The sequence below is a fragment of the Nerophis ophidion genome, linkage group LG05 (genome assembly GCF_033978795.1).
Source record: "Nerophis ophidion isolate RoL-2023_Sa linkage group LG05, RoL_Noph_v1.0, whole genome shotgun sequence".
NCBI lineage: Eukaryota > Metazoa > Chordata > Actinopteri > Syngnathiformes > Syngnathidae > Nerophis > Nerophis ophidion.
This window is the reverse complement of record NC_084615.1, coordinates 37517142-37532092: the sequence shown is the minus strand read 5'-3', so window position 1 is coordinate 37532092 and position 14951 is coordinate 37517142. Positions and strand designations below refer to the sequence as shown.

Genomic DNA, 14951 nt, shown 5'->3' with positions numbered 1-14951 from the left:
CATCAACGCCGCGGAACAGAGACACACTACGGGCTTACACACACGCACACACATCCACAAAAATATACGCCACACATACACACCCCATCTCCCCAACCCAACGCCCTCGACGCAAATCCCATAGGGGTGATGAATGGATGGTCAGCACCTGAGAGCTGCGGCCTACCATCATGACCTTGAACTACCCTCCCTCTGTTGCTATATATCTCGAGATGTATGTTGTAATATGTATATGTGCTTTGCTATGGAGGTTTTTTCCCACTCCAGACTGGGCCCCCTTAGCAGCCCAGTCTGAATTGTATTTTTTTACTCATCCTTCCCCAGCGTTAACCTTTTTCCCATCTTTTACGGGGCGCCTTATGGCAACCCATCAGCGTTCTTGTTCTGTAACCCTGTACACTGTTTGTTTGTCTAATCTTGAACAGGTTTGTGCTGAAAACAAAGTTGCGTTGTACTTGTGCAATATGACAATAAAGACCTCTCCTATCCTATCCTCCAGCGCCGGCTGAAAATCAGGAGATTTTCGGGAGAATATTTGTCCCAGGAGGTTTTCGGGAGAGGCGCTGAAATTCGGGAGTGTCCCGGAAAATCCGTGAGGACACTCTAACTAAAGGCATGCCATTTCAAGCAGTACATATATGTTTTCTGTCAAAATGAAAAAAAAATCCATTACATTTAGTGAGAAGATATGAAGTACTTTATTGACACATATCATTGCCAGGGGTGTTTGCGGGCCAGATCTTGCCCCCAGGCCTTGAGTTTGACATCCGTGATTTAGAACGTTATGATGGATTAAATGTGCTGACACTTCACTACGCCTGTCACTAGATGGCAATGTCGACCCGTTTAAGATTGCAGCCCCACTGCTCATTCATATGTATGACGTACACGGAAATGCCAAGTCTCCTCTCGCTCATCAACGTCGGTAAATTTAAAAAGGTAACATTTTATAAGACGTGTGGCTGTGGTGTACGTCTACTCTTAAATGGCTGAATTGTGTGTCATTATACTGAAAATACCCGGAAGCTTCAATACATTTTTGTACTGTATCTCTTATAGTTTCCCCACCCAGACGTTCCACCAAGATGATATATTTCGCTGCGTAGCATATCTGTATCGTTTTGTAGGGCTAAGGTAAAACATATGTATTAATACCATATCGATGTAAGTTGACGTGAGACAATTCTACTTCCATAAAAACACAACTACAACTCTCCACCCTGTTGGCAAGAAGTCACGCCGTGCGCATTGACGTCATCGTGACGTGTCCCGGAACTTTGGCCACGTTGGCGCGTCTTTGCTGGAAGAGGAAGTTGTACTCCTTCCATATCATCAGGCTGATTACACTACAGAAAACGTAGGTAAAGCTACTTAACTTTTAAATCCTGTCTAAGTGACCTGGTTTAATGTTTTTTAGCACAACGATGAGGTTTGTGTGTGTACGATGAATGCCATTTAGAGCGAGCTTCTTTGATTTGGGTGTATAATGCAGTGTTAAATCAGTTTGTTTGTGTTTGATCTTTGCTCTTTTCATGCGAGTCCAGGTGCCATAGATACAACTATTGGATATGTTCACACCTGTAATGTATGGACCTATGTTTCCTTGCGGAGTAATACCACCTACTGCCAGTTTAGCACTGTGCGCTTTGATTTATAAATGACACTGTTCGTGTGCAGTGGTTCTCAAATGGGGGTACGCGTACCCCTGTGGGTACTTGAAGGTATGCCAAGGGGTACGTGAGATTTTTTTTAAAATATTCTAAAAATGGCAACAATTCAAAAGTCCTTTATAAATATATTTATTGAATATTGCTTCAACAAAATATGAATGTAATTTCATAAACTGTGAAAAGAAATGCAACAATGCAATATTCAGTGTTGACAGCTAGATTTTCTGTGGACATGTTCCATAAATATTGATGTTGAACATTTCTTTCTTTGTGAAGAAATGTTTAGAATTGAGTTCATGAATCCAGATGGATCTCTATTACAATCCCCAAAGAGGGCACTTTAAGTTGATGATTACTTCTCTGTGTAGAAATCTTTATTTATAATTGAATCACTTGTTTATTTTTCAACAAGTTTTTAGTTAATTTTATATCTTTTTTCCAAATAGTTCAAGAAAGACCACTACAAATGAGCAATATTTTGCACTATTATAAAAGTTAATAAATCAGAGACTGATGACATAGTGCCATATTTTACTTCTTTATCTCTTTTTTTTTTTCAAACCAAAAATCATTTTCTCTGATTAGGGGGTACTTGAATTAAAAAAATGTTCACAAGGGGTACATCACTGAAAAAAGCTTGAGAACCACTGGGTTAGTGCATGTGCCTCACTATACAAAGGTCTTGTGTTCAATCCCGGGCTCGGGATTTTTCTGTGTGGAGTTTGCATGTTCTCCCCGTGATTGCGTGGGTTCCCTCCGTGTACTCCGGCTTCCTCCTACATACAAAAAACATGCACCTGGGGTTAGATTGATTGGCAACACTAAATTGGTCGTAGTGTGTGAATGTTGTCTGTCTATCTGTGTTGGCCATGCGATGAGATGGCGACTTGTACTGGGTGTACCCAGCCTTCCGCCCTAATGCAGCTGAGATAGGCTCCAGCAACCCCGAAAGGGACAAGCGGTAGAAAATGCATGAATGGATGGATGAACTCTGTTCAATATGTGCTCTATAGTAAACAAACTGGGATGTAGCTTAGCCGACTGTCCTCAGTTTAATGGGTGTCAAAGCATCCATCCATTTTTACTGCTTGTCTCTATCAAGGTCGCGGGGGTGGGGGGTTGTAGTACTATCTCACCTGCATTCGGGCAGAAGGCGGGGTACACCCTGGACAAGTTGCCACCTCAAAACATACCACTTTTTAAAGAATTTATTAGCCCCCAAAAAGCCTGCAACACAGATACTTTTAACAATTGTGAGGACTTTATCAATCAATCAATCAATCAATCAAAGTTTTTTTATATAGCTCTAAATCAAAAGCGTCTCAAAAGGCTGCACAAGCCACAACGACATCCTCTGCTCAGATCCCACATCAGGGCAAGGAAAAACTCAACCCAGACAATGACAATCGCAGAAGACTGAATTTATAAGTCCAAAGTTCTATGACTGCAATACATTTTTATGGACTGTGATGCATCATAAGGTATTTGACATACACACGCTAAAAAAGAAGAAGAAAAAAGAGGCTGCATAAGAATTGTATTTGTGGTTGCCAAATTGCCTATGTATTTGCTTTTCTAATGTACACTCATTTGTTATTGATCTAATATGTGAGGAAATGTAGTGTATGGATGTATTTTGCCTTGCGGAGTAATACCGTCTACTACCTTTGAAGCACCTGTGAGCTGTGATGTATGAATGGCACTCTGTTCAATATGGCTGCGCTCTATAGTAAACAAACTGTGCTGAAACTAAGCTGGAGTGGGTTAAATAGGTTATACTTGTATAGCGCATTTCTACCTTTAAGGTACTCAAAGCGGCTTGACACTATTTCCACATTCACCCATTCACACACACTGATGGCGGGAGCTGCCATGCAAGGCCCTAACCACGACCCATCAGGAGCAAGGGTGAAGTTTCTTGCTCAAGAACACAACGGATGTGACTAGGTTGGTAGAAGGTGGGGATTGAATCAGGAACCCTCAGGTTGCTGGCACGGCCACTCTCCCAACCCCGCCATGCCGTCTCCAACCTCCCGTTGTAAGAACACAATACTGCTATCAACGACAAACCCCGTTTCCATATGAGTTGGGAAATTGTGTTAGATGTAAATATAAACGGAATACATCGATTTGCAAATCCTTTTCAACCCATATTCAGTTGAATATGCTACAAAGACAACATATTTGATGTTCAAACTGATAAACATTTTTTTGTGTGCAAATAATCATTAACTTTAGAATTTGATGCCAGCAACACATAACAAATACGTTAGGAAAGGTGGCAATAAATACTGATAAAGTTGAGGAATGCTCATCAAACACTTATTTGGAACATCCCACAGGTGTGCAGGCTAATTGGGAACAAGTGGGTGCCATTATTGGGAATTAAAAAACAGCTTCCCAAAAAATGCTTAGTCTTTCACAAGAAAGGATGGGGCGAGGTACACCCCTTTGTCCACAACTGTGTGAGCAAATAGTCAAACAATTTAAAAACAATGTTTCTCAAAGTGCAATTGCAAGAAATTTAGGGATTTTAACATCTATGGTCCATAATACAGTATAATCAAAAGGTTCAGAGAATCTGGGGAAATCACTCCACGTAAGCGGCATGGCCGGAAACCAACATTGAATGACCGTGACCTTCGATCCCTCAGATGGCACTGTATCACAAACCAACATCAATCTCTAAAGAATATCACCACATGGGCTCAGGAACACTTCAGAAAACCACTATCACAAAATACAGTTTGTCGCTACATCTGTAAGTGCAAGTTAAAGCTCTACTATGCAAAGCGAAAGCCATTTACAACAACATTCACTTACTCAGTGGCCTAATGGCTAGAGTGTCCGCCCTGAGATCGGTAGGTTGGGAGTTCAAACCCTGGCCGAATCATACCAAAGACTATAAGAATAGGACCCGTTGCCTCCCTGCTTGGCACTCAGCATCAAGGGCTGGAATTGGGGGTTAAATCAACATAAATGCTTCCCGGGTGCAGCACCGCTGTTGCCCACTGCTCCCCTCACCTCCCAGGGGGTGATCAAGGGTATGGCTCAAATGCAGAGGACAAATTTCACCACACCTAGTGTGTGTGTGACAATCATTGGTACTTTAACTTGAACTTTATTCCAGAAACGCCACCGACGTCTCTGGGCCTGAGATCATCTAAGATGAACCGATGCAAAGTGGAAAAGTGTTCTGTGGTCAGACGAGTCCACATTTCAAATTGTTTTTGGAAATATTCGACATTGTGTCATCCGGACTAAAAGGAAGCGAACCATCCAGACTGTTATAAACGCAAAGTTCAAAAGCCAGCATCTGTGATGGTATGGGGGTGCATTAGTGCCCAAAGCATGGGTAACTTACACATCTGTGAAGGCACCATTAATGCTGAAAGGTACATACAGGTTTTGGAACAACATATGCTGCCATATAAGCGCCGTCTTTTTCATGGACGCCCCTGCTTATTTCAGCAAAACAATGCCAAGCCATATTAAGCACGTGTTACAATAGCGTGGCTTCGTAAAAAAAGAGTGCGGGTACTTTCCTGGCCCGCCTGCAGTCCAGACCTGTCTCCCATCGAAAATGTGTGGCGCATTATGAAGTGTAAAATACGACAGCGGAGACCCGGACTGTTGAACGACTGAAGCTCTATATAAAACAAGAATGGGAAAGTATTACACTTTCAAAGCTTCAACAGTTAGTTTCCTCAGTCCCCAAACATTTATTGAGTGCTGTTAAAAGAAAAGGTGATGTAACACAGTGGTGAACATGCCCTTTCCCAACTACTTTGGCACGTGTTGCAGCCATAAAATTATAAATTAATTTTTATTTGCAAAAAAATAATAAAGTTTATGAGTTTGAACATCAAATATCTTGTCTTTGTAGTGCATTCAATTGAATATGGGTTGAAAAGGATTTGCAAATCATTGTATTCCATTTATATTTACATCTAACACAAGTTCTCAACTCATATGGAAACGGGGTTTGTAAAAAAAAACAAAAAGCATGAGCAGGACATTGACTACACAGCATTTCTTTCCTCCACCAAATGTTGGACATTGCATTGGATTTACTTGACTGAGTGATGTTTGTGTGATGTGTTTCAGCCATGGCACACTTTCAGGAAGTGTCAAAACGGTCAACTGTGCACCCTAAACCTGCAGACTTGGTATTGGAGTATGGTACTGCTGGTTTCCGGTCCAACGCCAAGCATCTGGACCACATCATGTTCAGGATGGGACTGCTGGCCACCCTGCGGTCCAAAAAAACCAAAGCGGCCATAGGAGTAATGGTCACCGCCTCTCACAACCCTGAGGTTGTCTCTGGCACAGTCATGTTTAATTGTCCATTCTGCAATATGCTTTAACTAATAATAATGTCTTCATGGTTGGACCTGTAGGAGGACAACGGCGTGAAGCTGATTGACCCCATGGGTGAGATGTTGTCTGCGGCATGGGAGGACCAGGCCACCCATCTGGCCAACGTGGAGCAGCAAGATTTACCACGTGTTATTGAGGACATTATAAAGAAAGAGAGCATTGACATGAGCCAGGAAGCCATTGTGTTTGTGGGCAAAGACACCAGGTACAGTTGAACATTGGCAAACACTGGAACAGTTAAGGCAAGACAAGTTAATTTGTAGACAACAATTAAATATTTTAAAATACTTTTCAGTTGTCATAATGTAGAATTAAATAAGTGTTTTCAGCCTGTATTTAAACATTGCCAACGTTGAGGCCTCTCTCACATCTCCTGGAAGACTACTCCAGATTTTAGGAGCATAAAACTGAAACACAGCCTCATTGTGTTTGGTCCTGATTCTTGGCAGGAGCAGAAGACCACGCCTTGAGGTTCTCAGAGCCCATATTGTTCTTAGATGTCAGAGAAGTACTATGGCAAAAAAAGCAGGAAAGGACTTGTACACAAGTAGAGCTCTTTTAAAGTATATTCTTTGAGCAACAAGAAACCAGAGCAGTGACCTAACCACTGGACTGATCGGGTCACATTTCCTGGTTCTAGTCAGGACTCGGGCAGCAGCATTCTGGATGTACTGCAGCTGCTTTACAGCTCGATTAGAGAGCCCAGTAAGAAGGCCATTAACAAGACAAAGGCATGGACTAGTGTTTCTAAGTATTATTTAGACATTATTCCTCTGATATTGTCAAAGTTCTTTCAGTGGCAAAAAGCTGCTGTTGCTCTTGACTTAATATGGCTGTTAAAGTTCAGGTCCATTATTATCCCTTGATTTCTAACCTGGCTATTCATTCAATCATTCGCAACTGGTCTGTTTGGTTTGTCTTAGAAGACGTTTCGCCTCCCTTCCAAGTAGGCTTAATCAGTTCATGCTCATAGACTTAGATTGGTTAGATCTAGTCTAGCGGCTGGTGCCAATACCTCAGTAGGATTAATCAGTTCAAGCTCATAGACTTAGATTGGTCAGATCTAGTCTGTAGACAATGATTTAAGTTTGTCTGAGTTTAGTTGAAGTCAATTGTTATGGATCCACACACTGATCTGTTCGATGCAGTGACAGAGTGATTCAACAGGCCGACGTTCACCTGCCGTATGTGACACGTGGATCTGAGTTTCTTCTGCATAGTTGTGGTAGAACACATTGAAGCTGCTTATTAGCTGGCCAAGTGGCGGCATGTACAAGTTGAACAATAGGGGTCTCTGAATTTAGCCTTGATGAACCCAGCAGGCCATAGCCATTTGGTCAGAGACAAGAGTTACCACTTTCAACAAAGTATGTCCTGTGATTGAGATATGACTTGAACCAGTTAAGAATCCAACCAGATATTCCCACCCAGTTTTATACTCTCTGCAATAAGATAGTATGGTGAACTGTGTAAAAGGCAGCACTCATGCCCAGCAGAAACAAGACTGAGATTTTTCTTGTGTTTGTGTTCAGTCGGATATCATTTGCCACTTTGTTCAGAGCTGTATCTGTGCTGTGGTGGGGCCTAAAGTCTGATTGGAAAATATCAAGCACGTTAGACAAGAGAAGTGAATTGAAGTGAATTATATTTATATAGCGCTTTTGTCAAGTGACTCAAAGCGCTTTACATTGTGAAACCAAACTACAAACCAAGTTACTGCAACCCTACAGTTGCTGGCACAGCCCCTCTACCAACCGAGCTGTACCGCCCAAGAGAAATTCACTTATCTGTTGGTATACCATTTTTTCCAGGATATTTGCCCAAAAATGGCAGGTTTGATATGGGCCGGTAGTTGTTCAGGCCTGTGGCTTCAAGACTACCGTTCTTTAAAAGGGGCTTAATTACAGCAGTTTTAAGGCATTTGGAAATGTTCTAGTCTGAGGTAAGATCTAACTAGATTAGCTAAGTGCAGTAAAAAGGCTGAGCTCAGACTATAAAAGTCTAGTGGGTAAAATAAAGGCAGCTAGTTGATGGACTCAGACTATAGATGTTATCTTTTATTCTTTGTCAGTGACCGAAGGGAAATGTGCTATCTTTAGTTGTCTTGTTGGCTGCAGAATAGCTTGTAGATTTCTGGGAATTATTGAAATTTTAATGCATTGAACTTTATCATGAAATAATTTTGCAAACTCATTTAATACTCACATAGTTGAAGTGAGGTGGACTATTTTTAATAATAACTGCATTTGTGATGCTTTTGTGGAGCAATGTCTTAGTTAAAAATGAATAGAAATTAAACTATTTATTAAAACATTATTTGTTACTTAAATATTTGACATTGACTACTTTGCGTTTGAGATTGGCTGGAGTTGCACTGGACATTGTGTTCTTCAAAAGAATGTGTTTTATTTCTCTGACCACAAACACTGTCTGTATTTTTAATAATCCATGTGCTTTGATAGTATGTATTGTTTTAGAAGAACACTTCCTTATTAGGCCTATGGTTGATATCATGTTGATCAGCGCAGAGGCCCTTAGAGTCCTTGACAACTGCTTTGACGCTTTTGGGAACAACAGCGAGGGCCAAACTGGTGGAGCTTTGGATAATTGAATAGGCTAATGAGGGAGAAGGGCGCAATTTTTTTTTATGACAGAATCTTTGAGCGTATCATGTCCGGAGTAAGGGAAAACATTTCAATCCCTGATTTTAACATGGTCAGGAAGTCTAATGGGTGAAGGTGGCGAGGAGAAAGACTGCGAAGCATCTCTGAAGGGTGTAGATGCAGCAGGTGGGTCCCAGGTTTGTAGTTAGGGCCGTGGTCAAGGTGGTGATGATGTATGAGTTGCTGCATCAATCTTGTGTCTGGAATTCTGGATGTGCTGTGGTTGTTGTTTGTGAATAATTTTTTGGGGTTCCTGGGTGGCAACAGAAGAGTTCTTCACCTGCCCCCCTTCTCATGCTTTATATCATCTGTGATATGGCACTACAGGAGCAGCAGTGATAGACTCTCACAAGCAGTACTTGATGGAGTGTGTGCTCTGCATAGCCATAATAAAGGTTAGCAACATGTCTTGTATTTTTGTTATAGTTTTTTGTTTTTAGAATATATCTTCTCCTGTTCAATCAGATTATGGGCTGGTGACCACTCCGCAGCTTCATTACTTGGTGTGCTGTCACAACACACAGGGGCGCTATGGCGAGGCCACAGTGAATGGCTACTACAGTAAACTCTGCCAGGCTTTCATTGAGCTTACCAAGAATGTAAGACAATCATTGGACATCATGTTAACACTAAATTTCAATGTGTATGTATGTGTTTGATATTGTCACTTGTATTTTCTGTCTTAAGTCACCCAACCGCACAGATGATCAGAAGCACCTCACTTTGGACGGCGCCAACGGTATCGGTGCGTTGAAAGTACGTGAGATGGAGCGCCACCTTAAGACAGAATTGCAGGTTTCGCTTTTCAACCACGGCGACGGAAAACTCAACCACCAGTGTGGCGCTGATTTTGTCAAGGTCCAACAGAAACTTCCAGCAGGTGTGATTTTGGGATTAAGATGCTGATTTTATTACTAAAGATGTCATCTAACACAGCACTTTATGAGATCCAATACAGGAGCAGTTTTAGATACTCTGGGATTAGCTTAAAATTATGTTAAATTTTTAACAGTGGTGTACTTTGTTGTGTGTGTACACAGTATACATATATATGTTGTGTTACATGTAATTTACAAATAAATTATACACACATTTTTAATGCTATTTTATTATTGTTTAGTACACCAACCTGATGCCATTGTCTTATATATTTTTTTCTTTATTAAGCAAAGAGAGGTACATATTTTTAGGAACATCACTAAGTATGACGCAGTGCAATTCAAACTACAGCCACAATACTACTGAAAATAGTGTTATTGAATACCTTTCTTCTTGTGTCCTCGAAAGGGATTAAGGTAAATGCTGGCGAGCGCTGCTGTTCATTTGACGGTGACGCTGACCGCATCGTTTATTACTACACCGACTCGGACGGACACTTTCACCTGATGGATGGAGACAAAATAGCGACTCTTATCAGCACTTTTCTTAACGAGCTGCTCATCCAGGTATGCCACGTTAACAGTAAACAAAAGTAATATAGCTGCAAAAATGCGAAGAAATGTGTGTGATTCTTTAAAAGGCTGGTCTGAATTTGGAGTTGGCAGTAGTGCAAACCGCTTACGCTAACGGTAGCTCGACACGCTTCCTGGAAGACACCTTGAAGCTGACGGTGAGGTGCACAAAGACTGGAGTGAAACACCTCCATCACGTGGCACAGGAGTTTGACATTGGAGTGTATTTTGAGGCCAATGGCCACGGGACGGTGAGTGACGCTTGCCAATGAGAAGGATGTACTTCTTCTCCCTCACGAGCAACAAGCTTTTGTGTCTGCATTGGCATCAGGTGTTGTTCAGCAAATCAGCCGAGGAGAAGATAAAGCAACTTGCCAACAACCCAAACACTGACGACGGCAGGAAGAGAGCAGCTATTCTGCTGTGCCATACCATCAATGTCATTAACCAGGTCTTAAACACACATCAGGGCTTACTGTAACTGGCTGCAAAGATAATATTGCTCACTTTTGAATGTTTATTAATGCTGAAGTCACAAGGTGCCTTTAATCCCGTAAAGACTGTAGGTGACGCCATTGCTGACATGCTGCTAGTAGAGGCTGTGTTAGCCTTGAAGGGAATGACTGTGCAGCAGTGGGGTGCCATCTACACGGATCTGCCCAACAGGCAGCTAAAAGTCAAGGTAAAGCCTCACTGACACCACAGACTTACACTGGGACACTTATCACCGTTAACCATACAAGCTTCTTTTTTTGTGCATTGGGGTCCGCACTGGGGTGGTGGGGGTGAGTATTGGGACACAAGAAGTATTGAGATTCAGAGGCCACTAAAAGGAAATCCATGTATCTTCAAATAGTGATGTTATTTATTCAATTGGTATTTAAATGATAGTTTTTACAATATTTATATTGTATTGGTGGAAATTTGTGAAAAAAATAATGAAACTGAACAAATAATTCTGTATTAATGTCAAAATGTGTTTGTTTGATTATATTACAAAAAATATTTTTTTTTGCTTCAGTAACAAAGCTTCTTCATTTTGAAGATTTTTTGATCCTTGTTTAAACAGTCTGTCCCCATGTTGTACAGTGTATCCGGAAAGTATTAACAGCGCTTCACTTTTTCCAATTTTTACAGCCTTATTCCAAAATAGAATAAATTCATTTTTGTCCTCAAAACTCTACATATAATTATAATTTGTAATTGTACAATAATATACTTAGATATTAATAAATCATGTAATAATATTTATAAGTTATGTAAATATTAGTATTTACCAAAAGTATATCTGGTATGAGACAGCATGGTGGAAGAGGGGTTAGTGCGTTTACCTCACAATACAAAGATCCTGAGTAGTCCTGGGTTTAATCCTGGGCTCGGGATCTTTCTGTGTAGAGTTTGCATGTCATCCCTGTGACTGCGTGGGTTCCTTCCGGGTACTGCAGCTTCCTCCCACCTCCAAAGACATGCACCTGGGGATAGGTTGATTGGCAACACTAAATTGGCCCTAGTGTGTGAATGTGAGTGTGAATGTTGTCTATCTGTGTTGGCCCTGTGATGAGATGGCTACTTGTCAGGGTGTACCTGCCTTCCGCCCGATTGTAGCTGAGATAGGCACCAGCACCCCCCGCCACCCCTAAGGTAATAAGCGGTAGAAAATGGATGGATATCTGGTATGAAAAATATGCAAAAGGACCATTGAAAATTCAGTTCAATCTTGATATTCCAGAAAATACCCAAAGTTAATTTGAAAAAAAAAAAGTGAAAAAAATATATTGAAATGTAATAATTTATGTATGATATAATTTGAAACAAATATATATAAGTATATATATATATATATATATATGTTTGTATATATATATGTGTGTGTGTATGTATGTATATATATATATACATATATGTATGTATATATATATACATATATGTATGTATATATACAAACCCCGTTTCCATATGAGTTGGGAAATTGTGTTAGATGTAAATATAAACGGAATACTATGATTTGCAAATCATTTTCAACCCATATTCAGTCAAATATGCTACAAAGACAACATATTTGATGTTCAAACTGATAAACATTTTTTATTTTTTTTTTGCAAATCATTAACTTTAGAATTTGATGCCAGCAACACGTGACAAAGAAGTTGGGAAAGGTAGCAATAAATACTGATAAAGTTGAGAAATGCTCATCAAACACTTATTTGGATCATGCCACAGGTGTGCACGCTAATTGGGAACAGGTGGGTGCCATGATTGGGTATAAAAGCAGCTTCCATGAAATGCTAAGTAATTCACAAACAAGGATGGGGCGAGGGTCACCACTTTGTAAGCAAATTGTCGAACAGTTTTAGAACATTTCTCAACGAGCTTTTGTAAGGAATTTAGGGATTTTACCATCTACAGTCTATAAAATCATCAAAAGTCCAGGGAATCTGGAGAAATCACTGCACGTAAGCGATGATACTTTTGAGCCCTCAGGCGGTACTAAATCAAAAACTCAGGAACACTTCATAAAACCACTGTCAGTAGCTACAGTTGGTCGCTACATCTGTAAGTGCTTTTTAATGTGCGCTGCAGGTCTCAGATCGCAGGGTGATTAACACGACCGACGCAGAGAGACGCGCCGTGAGTCCAGCGGGCCTGCAGGAGGCCATTGACGCCTTGGTGAAGAATTACAGACACGCTCGCTCCTTCGTCAGACCATCTGGCACCGAGGATGTCGTGAGAGTTTACGCCGAAGCTGACACACAAGTATTTTTAGTTTTTCTGTTATGCACTTCATGATTTATCTATATTGCTTACACCAGGTGTGTTTGGTTTTAGGAGAGTGCTGACTCACTTGCACATCAAGTCAGCCTTGCAGTGTATCGCCTCGCTGGCGGGGTGGGAAACGAACCCAAGCCTTTGCACTAGACAACAAAACCTCAGTCTTTTATTATGACACAATTCTTGATGCTCACATACCGGTACTGAAAAACTTTTTTCGAGCTTTTATCGAGGTGACAAATTATTTTTCTGACATGACACTACAAGGTTAATTAAGAACCACAATCAATGTTTTTTTTTTTTTTTCTTTTACATAAAATGTATTATGATGTGCATTTTGGGTACAGCAGGATAATGCAAAACAAGGCTGCACAACGGCAACTGCTTTTGTCTTTGTCCTTTAATGAATTTCACCGCTAAATAAGGGAGGAGCTCTCCTGGATCTGCCATCTCCTTGGCACTATTGCTAGCCATTTTCCGTCAGCCAAAGGCTGCATTGCACTCTGTCTGTCGAGTAGACGCGTAAAGTGATAATCTCAACGTGTACTGTGTGAAAAGTGGTTACCCTATATGCTACAAAACATCAGATTACAATCCATGCACAATTACACTTTTACCTCATAACTGAATGACACTATTATAATCATGAATTATAATCATTAATTATATCTGGTAATTCACTCGTCATTTTTATTTTTCCAATCTAACTTTTTAACTCTGATGTAAATTGTCCTCTTTATTCTGTAAATAATCAAACAAAAATCATGTGTTTACTCTGGACGGTTTTATTCATGGTTGAAATTGACTTCTTCAGTCCAAATCAATAATGCAAAAATACATAATTTATCCTGCTTACTTGCATTGTTTACAGAAGAACATCCAAACACGCACACATACACACACACACGCACACACACGTTGGAGTGAAGCAGTTTGGATTGCCAATGGGATGATTGGGTAGTTTTCTTCTTCTTCTACACAAATATTAAAGGTACGCCGGTGTGTGTCCTAATTGAGGAATAAATAAATAACATAAGATTAAGAGGCAGTCCTTGACAGTTTAAGTGTGATTAATCTGCTTCTTCTTTTTTTTAAATCATAAATCCTCTCAAAAATTTCTCACTTTGGTTTGTCTCAATTCCACCTGAGCAAGGTGAACACAAACTGTTATTACGAGACAAGGCGTGTATAAGAAATAACAAGAACTGGAACAAAAATAAAATGTTCACTGTAGCCATCTATGGTGCGGATTTATCCAAAAGTTGTAGTTGAACTTGGTGGTGTTGTGGACTGACTCTACACACTACTTTCATTTTCTATTGTGTCTTGTCTGTATGAATTTAAAAATAAATTGTAAAAGCCTGTTCATTGATTCATTCAGTTGTATTCATTAATTTACTTTTATAATTCTGATATGAACATTTATCTTAAAAAAAATTACAACTTAATAGTATGTTGTTGTAGCATGCATGCTGCAATGTGTAGACGTGCAGTTTGCTAACCAGTTTTAATAAACTAGATTAATAATTCACTAAATATTGTTGGACCTGAACATTGTCGGACAACAAGGAAGTAATTTAAAAATCTCACTAAACATTAACTTCACGCCAACAAAGCAACTGCAAATGCCAAATTATAAATGACAGCAAAATATTTGGCTTACAACAGTCATTTGACAATAAAAATGAAACACAAGCGACGATGGAGAAGTGTTCATAATGTGTACACAACTAGTCTGCTTCAAAGTTAGGGCGATTCACAGCAATCGATTTATAAAATGACTATAAAAAAGCCTTAAAACCCTTTTTCTATTCAACTAAATTAACCAAAGAATCAGTTGGCTTCAGTTTCTTGAAGCAATTTGACAAAGTGGTTCGGATTCACTTAATCTGGCTCTGATAGCAGAGGTAGGTGCACTACAAAAATACCTGCATCTGCTTTCAAATGATTTCACAATAAGAACACAAGAAGGAACTCCTTTCATTCTGGTCAGCGTTAGATTGTGTTAAAGGGACTTT

The 14951-nt window shown here is 40.1% G+C and overlaps 1 protein-coding gene across 4 annotated transcripts; it reads left to right on the top strand.

Annotated features, from left to right (window-relative positions):
- Positions 1-842: 842 nt before the first annotated feature.
- pgm3 (phosphoglucomutase 3) lies at positions 843-14297 on the top strand. 4 transcript variants are annotated; one of them, XM_061900767.1, is made up of 13 exons: positions 903-939; positions 1060-1357; positions 5778-5986; positions 6071-6255; positions 9041-9108; positions 9179-9312; positions 9401-9593; positions 10001-10158; positions 10233-10415; positions 10496-10615; positions 10724-10846; positions 12745-12918; positions 12991-14297. In XM_061900767.1, exons 3-13 carry the CDS (start codon positions 5780-5782, stop codon positions 13078-13080), a joined length of 1635 nt encoding a protein of 544 aa, XP_061756751.1. In that variant the 5' UTR covers positions 903-939; positions 1060-1357; positions 5778-5779; the 3' UTR covers positions 13081-14297. The 4 variants fall into 4 exon arrangements, with proteins under 4 accessions (XP_061756754.1, XP_061756751.1, XP_061756753.1 ...); XM_061900769.1 differs by having other exon boundaries at positions 1060-1361; XM_061900770.1 differs by lacking the exon at positions 1060-1357 and having other exon boundaries at positions 843-939.
- Positions 14298-14951: the final 654 nt, after the last annotated feature.

Excerpts from the sequence above, each read along its gene's own strand:
- pgm3 (XM_061900770.1), top strand. The coding sequence starts at position 5,780 with ATGGCACACTTTCAGGAAGTGTCAAAACGGTCAACTGTGCACCCTAAA. Across the intron at positions 10,416-10,495 it reads AGGCCAATGGCCACGGGACG|GTGTTGTTCAGCAAATCAGC; the intron begins GTGAGTGACGCT and ends CATTGGCATCAG. Across the intron at positions 12,919-12,990 it reads ACGCCGAAGCTGACACACAA|GAGAGTGCTGACTCACTTGC; the intron begins GTATTTTTAGTT and ends GTTTGGTTTTAG.